General features: G+C 44.6%; 1 protein-coding gene across 1 annotated transcript; it reads right to left on the bottom strand.

Moving 5' to 3' along the window:
• Window positions 1-621: 621 nt before the first annotated feature.
• On the bottom strand, window positions 622-1,068 carry LOC103978542 (uncharacterized). The gene has a single exon (XM_009394372.2). The coding sequence runs from the start codon at window positions 1,066-1,068 to the stop codon at window positions 622-624; it is 447 nt and encodes a 148-aa protein (XP_009392647.2).
• Between the last annotated feature and the right edge of the window lie 12,826 nt (window positions 1,069-13,894).

Here is a 13,894-nt window from a genome sequence, read left to right as displayed (position 1 = left end):
CTGCACTAATTCACCACCCCCCCCCCCCCCCCTCTTAGTTGCCACTCCGATCCTAACAGTCCACACCTGCCATGTAAGTGGGAGACCAGGCGAAGACATTGACGTTCTTTTGGAGGAGGTTGATGAGCTAGGCACGATCATGCTCAGGAAGTTCCGACCCGACCTTGACAGTTCATCCGGACGCCCGTCCTACAAGGGCACATCAACGGTAGGTCCCGTTGGCTCGGGGTGTGAGGATAACTTTTTTATTTCCCAAGGGTCTTCAAGCAGGAGCTCGGCCCTCCTCCTCCTGTGCAGGGAGATCGCGGTCAAGTAGCATCGCCTTGACTCGTGGGGGTTTCCCTTGGCCTCTTCGAACCCCGCGCGGGTCGGGAACTTCACAGTCCGGTGGTAGGTAGAGATGACTGCTCTGAACTTGTTGAGGGTGGGGCATCCTAGGATTGCATTGTACGTGGTAGGGAGGTCGACCACCAAGAAGGTTGTCATCACCGTCTTCGTCCTCGGTGCTTCATCGAGGGTTAAGGGCAGGACGGTCATGCCTAATGGCGAAATTTATTCGTCGGTGAATCCGGTGAGCGCCGAGCTCATAGGCACCAGGGCGTCGCGGGAAAGCCCGAGCTTCTAGAATGCGTCCAAATAAAGGATGTAGACCGAACTCCCGGTGTCGACCATGATCCTTTTTACTCGTGCGTTGGCGATTCTGGCGTCCACCACTAGCGCATCATCATGTTCGGGAGGTTCGGCTCTCTCAGCTGGAAACGTGACCTTGGGCGCGGGCCCGCGTCCGGGGTCTTCGGGTGTTGGGGCGCGGGCGTATGCTTTCCGCCCAGTCATACTGTTTCCCCTGGACGCAGGGCCGCCCATGATCACATCAATCTGCCTTTTGACGAGGCCCTCGGGTCGCGATGAAAGCTCTTTATTTTGCCGTATGTAGTGGCCAAGATGCCCCCTTTGAATTAGCTCCTCGATCTGTCGCTTCAGCTCGCGACACTCTTCCGTATCATGCCCATTCTGTCGATGGAAGCGGCAATATCTCGTTTTGTCCATGAGTTGCCGGGGGTTCCTCATCGGGGGGGGGGGGTTTGTAGCAGCCCCTTCCCCTGTATTTAGAGGAATATCTGAGTTCGGGATGTTCCCAAAGCAAGGGAGGGCGACCTCCGTACGATCGGGTTGGATCGGTCCGGTCTACGTTTCAGCAGACCAGCTAGCTGCCCAATCGGTGGTTCCGTCCGGGGCCTTTTATTCTCCTCGCGTCTCCCGGTCATCCAGGCTTTTCCCGCGACATAGTGATTGGCTCGCTGGAGCATTTCCGAGACAGCGAAGGGAGGTCGTTCCACGAGGGACCAAAAGAACCTAGAGGGACCGAGACCTACCATAAATGCCTGCATCAATAAAGAGGGGTGAGCACCTGATAAGCCTCGGATTTCAGTGGCGAATCGGTTCACAAAACGAGAGAGAGGTTCGTCCTCTTTTTGGTTCAGCCCGAGGAGCAGGGCGATGGATGGCTTTGGTCGAGCCAAAGCCAAGAAGTTGAGCTCGAACTCCTCGGTGAGTTGGTCGAAAGAGGTGATTCCCCCGGTCTTCAAACTACTGTACCAAGCGCGGGCCGAGCCTCTCAGGGTCGTAGGAAACGCCCTGCACATCAGAGCGTCAGATGTTCCGTATAACGCAATCTGAGCCCGAATGGCGGCCACGTGGTCGGCAGGGTCGGTGGTGTCGTCCTAGGCGTCCAGGGAGGGGAGTCGAAAGTTCGCGGGCACCGGGTGATCCCGTATTTCGACCACGAATGGTGACCCCCGGCGCGCCTCGTCCCTAGGGTCCCCCTTTGAGGTCCGGACCTCTCTCCGTACATCTTCAAGTCATTGACTGAGAAAGTGCAGCTGGGCCCGGATAGAGCCCGTTGATTCAGCCGACATCGGCTCCTGCTCGGGTCGACCGAGAGGGTTTTCCCCTGCCCGATTTCCCGGTGGAAACACCCGAGCCAAGGATGAACCGGGGGGGGCCGAGGCAGTCGCGTGAGCTGGTGTAGGCGGGTCCAACTGACGCACAAGCTGGGCCACCGATGGGTTTGTCGCATGGGAAACGAGCGGGATTACCGTCTGCACCATTCCTGCCAAGGCCCGGACTTGAAGGGCGAGGTCCTGAAAGGCTTCAGATGACACGAGTGAGGGGACACTCGGGGCGCCCTCGGGGGGAAGTAGGCCCGGGTCGTTGAACAAATGCCAATAGCGTTCTGAGGTCGTGCGGGATCGTCCGCCCTCGGCTCGTTGCGCGAGGGGTGCTCGGTCGGCGCCCCCGCTAAGAATAGTCCCTCGGCAGGGGCTTCGTCGGGGTCGGTTAGGGGATCCCTCGACATTCAGGGCCCTCCTTCTAGCGCCAATCTGTTGGTGTAAACAACTTTGTGCCATGTCTCAGGGCCGACGCGGCTTGGTTCGGGGCTGAATGGCGGTGATCTTTGCTCGAGGTCTCTCGGGATTGCCGAAGTGACCGACCGCACGGATCGGATCACGTCTGGGTTCGTCGGGATGTCCCGGGGGGAAGGCGCCCTCTCCTTGCGTCCCGGGGAAATATCTTCATCTCCTCACCTGCACACAGGTCGAGTCGGAAGCTCAGCCCGACCCCTCCGACGATCAAGTTAGTAATGTGGAGTGGAGTTTGTTATCTATGTTAGTGTTCCCCCTCCTTTCTATGTTAGTGTTCCCCCTCCTTTCCATTTGGAATGCAGGGGTATTTATAGGGAAGCTTACTGTTTCCTGATATGTCCACTTGCAGGGAGCAAGCTTATACTTCTGGTAGCGTCTGACACTGGTGTTGGCGTGGCGTGAAGGATCGAGTCTGAACAGGTCGTTAATGGGCCTCGGTGCGCGTTCTGGTTCATCTGACCAGGTTCCGCCGAGTCATTTGAGGCGTGTGGCGTCGTCCGGGACAACTGACGTATGCGCAGGTCTTGTCGCCATTTATTATCCTCATCAAGCCTTGTATGTTCATGAAGGTAAGTGTGAACACTATAACCTTTTTGGTGTTGTATGTGGATGACATCCTAATCATTAGTAATGATGTAGGAATGTTTTCCATAGTAAAGGCTTGGCTATCTAAACATTTTTCCATAAAAGACTTAGAAGAAGCATCCTACATCATAGGGATTCAAATCTATAGAGATAGATCCAAAAGAATGCTTAGCTTGTCTCAATCTAGGTATATAGACACCATTGTTAAAAGGTTTAGGATGAAAAATTTCAAGAGAGATCTCATGCCGTGACATGGGATATTGCTTTCTAGAAGTATATTCATAAGGACTCTTGAAGAAAGGGCAGACATGGATAAGATTGTTAGGATCAAGAGTACTAAGAGGGGGGGGTGAATTAGTACAGCGGAAATCTTTCACTATTAAAATCGAAAGCTGCGTTCGTTTGATAAAAATGATTTCGATGTAAAAGCCGATTCTAAGATTACTTTAACTTAAGATTAAGCGAGATGACGTTAAAGTAAGATTCCTGAACTTAGAAACTCGTTCGTAAAAGCGCAGAAGGCAGTAGCTGTTGAATCTCATATTTTGATGATGAAACTACTTGATATATGTTTATGATTTAATCTGCGTTTTGAGTGACACAGGATGCTTTGATCAGGATGAGACAATTAAAGCAGGAACATCATGTTGTGCCGGAGGAACATGTCAGAAGATTGGACGTCGGGCCGGTGGATCGGTCGACGTATCGACAGTAGGCTTCGGGCCATGGACTCGGGCATCGGGCCAAGAAGAGCGGGTATTGTGCCAAGGATATCGGAGTTGCAGAGTCAACTGGCTGATTGGGCAATAGGCTGCAGAAAAAGACGAAGCGCCAAAGAATCGGACGAAGCGTCGAGGGACCAATGACATGCCGGACAACTTGGTTAATTGCTTAGGATTAATTGTCTCGATCGAAGTTTTTGTTTTAAGTGTGCAGGATTAACTACGATGAAAGTTAGACAAGCAGCAGGAGTTGCGCTGGAGTCAAGATCATGATCACATTGGGAGTTCGAGAGTTCGACGGAAGTTCGGACGGTCGTCGGAGGTTCTGCGAGAACAGATCCGAGAAGTCCAGAAGCTTGCCAAGCGAAGCTTGTTGGAACTCGCCAAGTGGATCGTCGCAAAGTCCAGGAGTTTGCCGGAAGTCCGCAGAAGCATCACCGAGGGTTCATCGGATGATCGATGGAAGTTCACCGGAAACTCGCCGGAAGAAGCGATTGACGCATCGAGGCAAAGCTGCAGAAATTGTCTTAGATCTAATCGTAGTTAGCACGTTGATTAAGTTGGAAAATGGGAGGTGATCCCATTAGCTTAATCTTGGGGCAATTGGGCCCCTAAAAGATTGGAATTGGGCCGAATGGAGCTAACCATTCGGACCCTGATTGCACCAGGAGGTGCAACCGCCTAGGCCAGGAGGTGGCACCGCCTGGGCTAAGTCTCCCAGCGAGACTGGGCGGTGCAACCTCCCCAGCCAGGAGGTGGCACCGCCTGAGCTCAGTCTTCGAGCAAGACTGGGCGGTGCAACCTCCCTGACAGAGAGGTGGCACCGCCTGAGCTCGGTCTTCGAGCTCTCGCAGAGAGGTGCAACCGCCTCAATCAAGAGGTGGCACCGCCTGGGCTCAGTCTTCGAGCTCTGCCAGGCGGTGCAACCTCTCCAGTCAGGAGGTACAACCGCCTGATCCAGGAATTCCAGGATTTGATCGTTTTGAGCTCCAAATTTGAACTGGGTTGGGGCCTATAAATACCCCACCCATTCAGCACTGAAAGTATAGACCTACACCGAAATCTTGATCTTTTCTGTGATTCTAAGAGCTCAAAAGTGTTGTAAAGCCTTTAAGTCTCCTCCTTCTGTTCTTCAAGTTTTAAGTTGTAAAGTGAGGAGAGAAAGGTCTGTAAAGGTTGTCTCCTGAGCCTGTCAAAAGGAGAGAAACTGTAAAAGGGCAGTTGGCCTTCGCCTATTGAAGGAAGGCCTCTAGTTGACGTCGGTGACCTCGTCGGTGGAGGAAGCCAAAAGTGGAGTAGGTCAAGACTGACCGAACCACTCTAAATCTCTGGTTTGCGTTTATTTTGAGCACTTTATCATTACTGCAAACCTCCTTCATAACTACTGCTCTCTGCGCTTTTACGAACAAGTTCTAAGTGCTGTTCTTTCCGAATCTGCATTCAGACGTAAATTGGTGTTTTCGTACATTATAGTTTACGTTTACGTTTTGATTCTGCAAAACTGTCTTCTGCGCCTTCACGAACAAGTTTCTAAGTGCTGATCTGTCCGAATCTGATTTCAGACGTAAACTAGTGTTTTCGTACGATATTTACATTGCAGTTTACGTTTACGCCTTGATTCTGCAAAACTGTCTTCTGCGCTTTTACGAACGAGTTTCTAAGTTCAGATCCCTTTGAAACTGCGTCTAGACGTAAAATTGCGTTTAGACGTAAAACTGCCCAAACTGTGTTTAGACGTTTTAGACGTAAACTGAGTTTAGACGTAAATCTGCGTTTAGACGTAAATCTGCGTTTAGACGTAAATCTGCATTTAGACGTAAAACTTCGTTTAGACGCAAACTACGTTTAAACGTAAAACTGCGTTTTAGACGTAAACTGAGTTTAGACGTAAATCTGCGTTTAGACGTAAATCTACGTTTAGACGTAAATCTGCGTTTAGACGTAAAACTGCGTTTAGACGCAAACTGCATTTAAACGTAAATTGTGTTTAGACGTAAACTGCGTTTAGAAGTAAAACTGCGCTTAATCTTAAGTAATCTTAAAATCGGCCTTTTACATCGAAATCGTTTTTATCGAACGAACGCAGCTTTCATTTTTAATCGCTGAAAGATTTCCGCTGCACTAATTCACCCCCCCCCCCCTCTTAGTGCTCTCGATCCTAACAATTGGTATCAGAGCGGGGTATTTCTCATTTCGGATTTACACCCGAGAGAAATGGCTCTTCAAGAGGGCTTTTCGGTCTTTCGTCCACCGTTCTTTAACGGATTGGACTATACTTATTGGAAAACTCGAATGAGAGTTTTCTTGATTTCTCTAAATCTGGATTTATGGAATATCATTGAAAATAGTTTTCAACTTCCCTCTAAACCGACGAACGAATGGTCGGATTTGGAGAAGAAGTATTTCTCTTTAAATGCAAAGGCTATGAATGCCTTATTTTGCGCTTTGGACAAAAATGAGTTCAATCGGATTTCTACGTGCGAAACAGCTTTTGACATTTGGCGAACACTTGAAATCACGCACGAGGGAACTAGTAGTGTCAAAGACTCGAAAGTTAACTTTTTATTGCATGATTTCAAGCTTTTTCGAATACAACCAAGCGAGACTATAGGCGACATGTACACCCGTTTCACGGATGTCGTCAATAGTTTAAGAGCTCTTGGAAAATGTTTTTCGGACTTTGAACTCGTAAACAAGATTTTGCGTTCTCTTTCTAAGAAGGGATTCAAAAGTAACTGCAATACAAGAAGCTAAAAACCTAAACAACTTACCACTTGAAGAACTAATTGGTTCATTGATGACATATGAAATGGTGCACAATGCACATGATGAACATGTTGAACACAATCACCTTCCAAAGAACAGGAAGGATTTGGAACTCTGGACAAATGAATGCCACTTGAGCGATGACTTAAGTGATGAGGACAATGATGAACAAAACAACCTTCGAAAGAACAGGAAGGATTTGGGACATAGAACATTTGAAGACTACTCGAGCATAAGCTCAAGTGATGGTGAACTTAAACTACAAATGAAACAAAAATTAAAAAGCAAAAAGAATCGAACTACTTGCTTTAAACGCAAGAAGAAGAACAAAAATTGGGATGAATCGAGCTCCTCCGAAGAAGAGAAAGTCAACAAAAGCAAGGCGGCAAACTACGCCTTAACAGCTTACAATGATGAGGTAATCGAAATCCCCCTAATTTATTTTGAAATTACTTGATGCTTTCATGATGTATTTTTCTCTTTTAGTTTAGAATTAATTTTCTTAAAAATTACATGTTAAAAAAAAAATTATTATGATCATACTAAGTAATTTCGAAAATGATAATATTGCATATTTTATGATAAACAAATAAAATGATCTTGATTGAAAATATGAAATCATGGTTAAGAAGTAATAATGTGTATTACGTTGATTTCCATTGTTATTTCTCGATTTTGATTAAAGATCATGTTTGATTTGAAGAAATGCATAATGATGAAATTAAATATTTTGATTAACAATTTTATGCATGAGATTTTAAGCCGATGATAAGCATGTGTTATTCTCATGAGTATATTTGAAAAACTATGGCAAAAATGTGCCCGAATGCATGAACGTGTTAAGATTATTTTTCGGACATTCTTGATTCAATGTTCAAAACACTTAATTGCCATGATGATTTTACACTATAACATGTTGGAAATTATATGTTTTGGATACATAAATTTTTATGATCATGAGCATGTTTTATCTTCATAATTGAACTTGAAAATCTATAGCAAAATCTTATCCGAATGCATGAAAGTACTAATTTCATTTTCGGATTCACTTAACAATTGGTATCCTAACAATCGGATTTTCTCATACACTTTTGAAAAATATTTCTCTAAAATGGATTTGATGAAATGATTCCTGCTTATAAATTCCATCTTGAAATATGAATGATAGTGTCTTTGCTTGCAAAGATTTGTTTCACATACATATCTCCTATGATTCATGTGCAGAAAAAGAATTTATAAATCATAATACAATGAGATTTCTTATGCAAAAATAAAGTGCTTTTGTGATTCTTTGCTAAAGAGAATAATTATTAAAATCATGATCTTGATAATTATAACATGAAGCTCTTTATAAATCAAGATCGCTCATTATGCTCCCTACATTTATCAAAAAGGAGTTCTTCAAATGAAATGCAACTTGTCTTTTGATTTCATGATATTTTATGAATTTCGAAATTAATTTTAATGACTTGATTATGAGTTTCAAGTTGATGATTTGATTTGAATAAGTTATGTCTAAATCATAATCATGATCTTGCAAAATTGAAATCACAAATAATATCTTTTGGTATTCATGAATTGATACTCACAATATGAAAGTATTGGTATTCATGACTTGATTTTGATTGAAACATTACATGCTTAAATTAATCATTCTTCTATGTTTCAAAAATTCTTTAAATGCCTTATGTGATGACTGAAAATTAATTTGCTTTATGATGAATCACGAATCATAACTTGATCTATGATATTGAAATATTTTAATCATGATTCTTGGTTATATAATTCCTTTGCCCTATTAAAAGGATTTGTTGAATGGATCATGTCCTTCTTGAACTTTCTTGATATCATGACAACATTTTGTAATATGGCCTGTATAATAATTAAAAAATTTTTTGGCCATTGATTTCTCCCTTCTTTTCGACAAAAACAAAGGGGAGAAAGCTTTTGCTAGTCAGAACATGCAAAGAAAAGCAAGTGCAATCTTGCACATGAAGCAAGTGTTGAATTGCCATGATTGAACCTAAGAATCTTGCTATGCTTTTGTGCTTATATGTTGTGATAAAAATATAGCTTCATGTTATAAAAACTTGCATATATTTTAAAATAGCTAGAGCTACTTCTCCTTTTGTTGATGATAAATGGGGAGAAATATATGAATTGATATGATTGCCATATTTGCAATACTTGCATCATCAAGAGATATATGAATTGATGCTATGATTGCCAAATTTGCATTATGCCATGTTTGCATCATGCGTTAAGATATCAAGAACTTGTATCATGATTTTATGCATTGATATCTTACCAAGTAATGAAATGCTACAATTGATAAACACTTGAAATAGTTGCGTTACGATATCAAAAGCTAGCACTGCAAAGGAAGCAAAAATTTGCTAGCTTCAACTTGCATATTTCAAGAAGCAAGAGTTGCCTTCTTGAACATCTCTAAACTGCTAGCTTGCAATTTCTAAAATGTTGTAACATTGCTAGCTTGCATGTGCTATCTTGTATGTCATAAAACTTGCATATCTAAAACTTGATAGCTTGAATGTTCTAAGCATGATGTAACATTTGCTAAATCTTCTGACTTCAAAACTGCATGATGATAAAACTTGATATTATGTTTTTCATGCAATGAGTTGAACCAATATCACAAACACTTGATTGTGATACTTCTCCTTTTTGTTGATGACAAAGGGGGAGAAGTATGTTGATGAAAGTATGTTGATGACATGACATGTGATGCATAAGTTTATGCATATGTTCATGTTGACGTGTTGCAAGTATTCATGATGAATATTGCAATGACTTGAATTCAGTTTGAATTCAAGGTTTTATCAATATGGCATATTGATAGGGGGAGTTTGTTTAAACTCTGGGAGTTAAGGTTAACTCCGTTTATGATGACATGTTGCTTAGATTTTTGAATCTAAGAGTTTCTATCAATATGGCATATTGATAGGGGGAGTTTGTTTAAACTCCGGGAGTTAAGTTTAACTCCGTTATCAAGTGGTTGTCATCATCAAAAAGGGGGAGATTGTTGAATCTCGTATTTTGATGATGAAACTACTTGATATATGTTTATGATTTAATCTGCGTTTTGAGTGACGCAGGATGCTTTGATCAGGATGAGACAATTAAAGCAGGAACATCATGTTATGCCGGAGGAACATGTCAGAAGATTAGACGTCGAGCCGGTGGATCGGTCGACGTATCGACAGTAGGCTTCGGGCCATGGACTCGGGCATCGGGCCAAGAAGAGCGGGTATTGTGCCAAGGATATCGGAGTTGCAGAGTCAACTGGCCGATTGGGCAATAGGCTGCAGGAAAGGACGATGCGCCGAAGAATCGGACGAAGCGTCGAGGGACCAATGACATGCCGGACAACTTGGTTAATTGCTTAGGATTAATTGTCTCGATCGAAGTTTTTGTTTTAAGTGTGCAGAATTAACTACGATGAAAGTTAGACAAGCAGTAGGAGTTGCGCCGGAGTCAAGATCATGATCACGTTGGGAGTTCGAGAGTTCGACGGAAGTTCGAACGGTCGTCGGAGGTTCTGCGAGAACAGATCTGAGAAGTCCAGAAGCTTGCCGAGCGAAGCTCGTTGGAACTCGCCAAGTGGATCGTCGCAAAGTCCAGGAGTTTGCTGGAAGTCCGCAGAAGCATCACCGAGGGTTCATCGGATGATCGATGGAAGTTCGCCGGAAACTCGCCGGAAGAAGCGATTAACGCACCGAAGCAAAGCTGCAGAAATTGTCTTAGATCTAATCGTAGTTAGCACGTTGATTAAGTTGGAAAATGGGAGGTGATCCCATTAGCTTAATCTTGGGGCAATTGGGCCCCTGAAAGACTGGAATTGGGCCGAATGGAGCTAACCATTCGGACCTTGATTGCACCAGGAGGTGCAACCGCCTAGGCCAAGAGGTGGCACCACCTGGGCTAAGTCTCCCAGCGAGACTGGGTGGTGCAACCTCCCCAGCCAGGAGGTGGCACCGCCTGAGCTCAGTCTTCGAGCAAGACTGGGCGGTGCAACCTCCCTGACAGAGAGGTGGCACCGCCTGAGCTCGGTCTTCGAGCTCTGGCAGAGAGGTGCAATCGCCTCAATCAAGAGGTGGCACCGCCTGGGCTCACTCTTCGAGCTCTGCCAGGCGGTGCAACCTCTCCAGTCAGGAGGTACAACCGCCTGATCCCGGAATTCCGGGATTTGATCGTTTTGAGCTCCAAATTTGAACTGGGTTAGGGCCTATAAATACCCCACCCATTCAGCACTGAAAGTATAGACCTACACCGAAATCTTGATCTTTTCTGTGATTCTAAGAGCTCAAAAGTGTTGTAAAGCCTTTAAGTCTCCTCCTTCTGTTCTTCAAGTTTTAAGTTGTAAAGTGAGGAGAGAAAGGTCTGTAAAGGTTGTCTCCTGAGCCTGTCAAAAGGAGAGAAACTGTAAAAGGGCAGTTGGCCTTCGCCTATTGAAGGAAGCCTCTAGTTGACTTTGGTGACCTCGTCGGTGGAGGAAGCCAAAAGTGGAGTAGGTCAAGACTGACCGAACCACTCTAAATCTCTGGTTTGCGTTTATTTTGAGCACTTTATCATTACTGCAAACCTCCTTCATAACTACTGCTCTCTACGCTTTTACGAACAAGTTCTAAGTGCTGTTCTTTCCGAATCTGCATTCAGACGTAAATCGGTGTTTTCGTACATTACAGTTTACGTTTACGTTTTGATTCTGCAAAACTGTCTTCTGCGCCTTCACGAACAAGTTTCTAAGTGCTGATCTGTCCGAATCTGATTTTAGACGTAAACCAGTGTTTTCGTACGATATTTACATTGCAGTTTACGTTTACGCCTTGATTCTGCAAAACTGTCTTCTGCGCTTTTACGAACGAGTTTCTAAGTTCAGATCCCTTTGAAACTACGTCTAGACGTAAAATTGCGTTTAGACGTAAAACTGCCCAAACTGTGTTTAGACGTTTTAGACGTAAACTGAGTTTAGACGTAAATCTGCGTTTAGACGTAAATCTGCGTTTAGACGTAAATCTGCGTTTAGACGCAAACTACGTTTAAACGTAAAACTGCATTTTAGATGTAAACTGAGTTTAGACGTAAATATGCGTTTAGACGTAAATCTGCGTTTAGACGTAAAACTGCGTTTAGACGCAAACTGCATTTAAATGTAAATTGTGTTTAGACGTAAACTGCGTTTAGAAGTAAAACTATGCTTAATCTTAAGTAATCTTAAAATCGGCCTTTTACATCGAAATCATTTTTATCGAACGAACGCAGCTTTCATTTTTAATCGCTGAAAGATTTCTGCTGCACTAATTCACCCCCCCCCTCTTAGTGCTCTCGATCCTAACAGTAGCTATTTAGGAGGTTTGCAGTAAAGATAAAATGCTCAAAGTAAAAGCAAACCGAGATTTAGAGTGGTTCGGTCAATCTTGACCTACTCCACTTTTGGCTTCCTCCACCGACGAGGTCATCGACGTCAACTAGAGGCCTTCCTTCAATAGGCGAAGGCCAACCACCCTTTTACAATTTCACTCCTTTTGACGGGCTTAGGAGACAACCCTTACAGAATTTTCTCTCCTCTCTTTATAACTCAGAACTTGGAAGAAAAGAGGGAGAAGAACTTTTGGCCTTTAGAACAATTTTGAGCTCTAAAAATCACAGAAAAAGATCAAGATTTCGGTGTATGTCTGTGCTCTTTCAGTGCTGAATGGGTGGGGTATTTATAGGCCCCAACCCAATTCAAATTTGGAGCTCAAAACTGTCAATTCCCGGAATTTCGGGATCAGGCGGTTGCACCTCCTAACTGGAGCGGTTACACCGCTTGGCAGAGCTCGAAGACTGAGCCTCTGGGCGGTGCCACCTCCTGTCAGGGGCGGTTGCACCTCCTGCCAGAGCTTGAAGACTGAGCTCAGGCGGTTGCACCTCCTGACTGAGGCGGTTGCACCGCCTGCCAGAGCTCGAAGACTGAGCTCAAGCGGTGCTACCTCCTGTCAAGGGAGGTTGCACCGCCCAGTCTCGCTCGGAGACTGAGCCCTAGGCGGTGCCACCTCCTGGCTGGGGCGGTTGCACTGCCCAGTCTCGCTCGGAGACTTAGCCTAGGCGGTGCTACCTCCTGGCTTGGGCGGTTGCACCTCCCACAGCAATCAGGGTCCGAATGGGTTGATCCATTCGGCCCAATTTTGGGTCTTTCAGGGGCCCAATTGCCCCAAGATTAAGTTAATGGGATCACCTCCCATTTCCAACTTAATCATTGTGCTAACTATGATTTTTCCTAAGACATTTACTGTAACTTGCTCCGTTGCGTCAATCGCTTCTTCTAGCGAGCTTCCGGCGAACTTCCGTCGATCATCCGATGAACCCTCGGTGATGCTCCTGCGGACTTCCGGCAAACTCCTGGACTTGCGACGATCCACTTGGCGAGTTCCGATGAGCTTCTTTGGCAAGCTCATGGACTTCTCGGATTTGTTCCCTTAGAACCTCCGACGACAGTCCGAATTTCCGTCGAACTCTCGAACTCCCAACGTGATCATTGTCTTGACTCCGGCGTAACTCCTACTGTATGTCTTACTTTCATTGTAGTTAATCCTGCATATGTAAACAAAACCTCGATCGAGACAATTAATCCTAAGCAATTAACCAAGTTGTCCAGCATGTCATTGGTCCCTCGACGCTTCGTCCGATTCTTCGGCGCATCGTCCTTTCCTGCACCTATTGCCCAATCGGCCAGTTGGCTCCGCAACTCTGATATCCTTGGCACAATACCCGCTCTTCTTGGCCCGATGCCCGAGTGCACGGCCCGTAGCCTTCTGTCGATACGTCGACCGATCCACCGGCCCGACGTCCAATCTTCTGACATGTTCCTCCGGCACAACATGATTTTCCTGCTTTAATTGTCTCATCCTGATTGGTGCATCCTGCGTCACTCAAAACCCAGATTAAATCATAAACATATATCAAGTAGTTTCATCATCAAAATACGAGATTCAACAATCTCCCCCTTTTTGATGATGACAACCACTTGATGACGGAGTTAAACTTAACTCCCGGAGTTTAAACAAACTCCCCCTATCAATATGCCATATTGATAAAACCTTGAATTCAAACTGAATTCAAGTCATTGCAATATTCATCATGAATACTTGCAACACGTCATCATGAACTTATGCATAAACTTATGCATAACATCATACTTCTCCCCCTTTGTCATCAACAAAAAGGAGAAGTACCACAATCAAGCGTTTGTGATATTGGTTCAACTCATTGTATGAAAAACATAATATTAAGTTTTATCATCATGCAAGTTTTCTATTTTCAAATATCAACATGTAAAATTGCGATGTAAGCTTTTGATATCATAACGCAAACACTTCAAGTGTTTATCAATTGTAG

Source organism: Musa acuminata, chromosome BXJ1-9 (assembly GCF_036884655.1).
Source record: "Musa acuminata AAA Group cultivar baxijiao chromosome BXJ1-9, Cavendish_Baxijiao_AAA, whole genome shotgun sequence".
Classification (NCBI taxonomy): Eukaryota; Viridiplantae; Streptophyta; class Magnoliopsida; order Zingiberales; family Musaceae; genus Musa; species Musa acuminata.
The sequence above is the reverse complement of the archived record's forward strand: the minus strand, read 5'-3'. Positions and strand labels throughout refer to the sequence as shown.

Excerpts from the sequence above, each read along its gene's own strand:
- LOC103978542 (XM_009394372.2), bottom strand. The coding sequence starts at position 1,068 with ATGAGGAACCCCCGGCAACTCATGGACAAAACGAGATATTGCCGCTTC.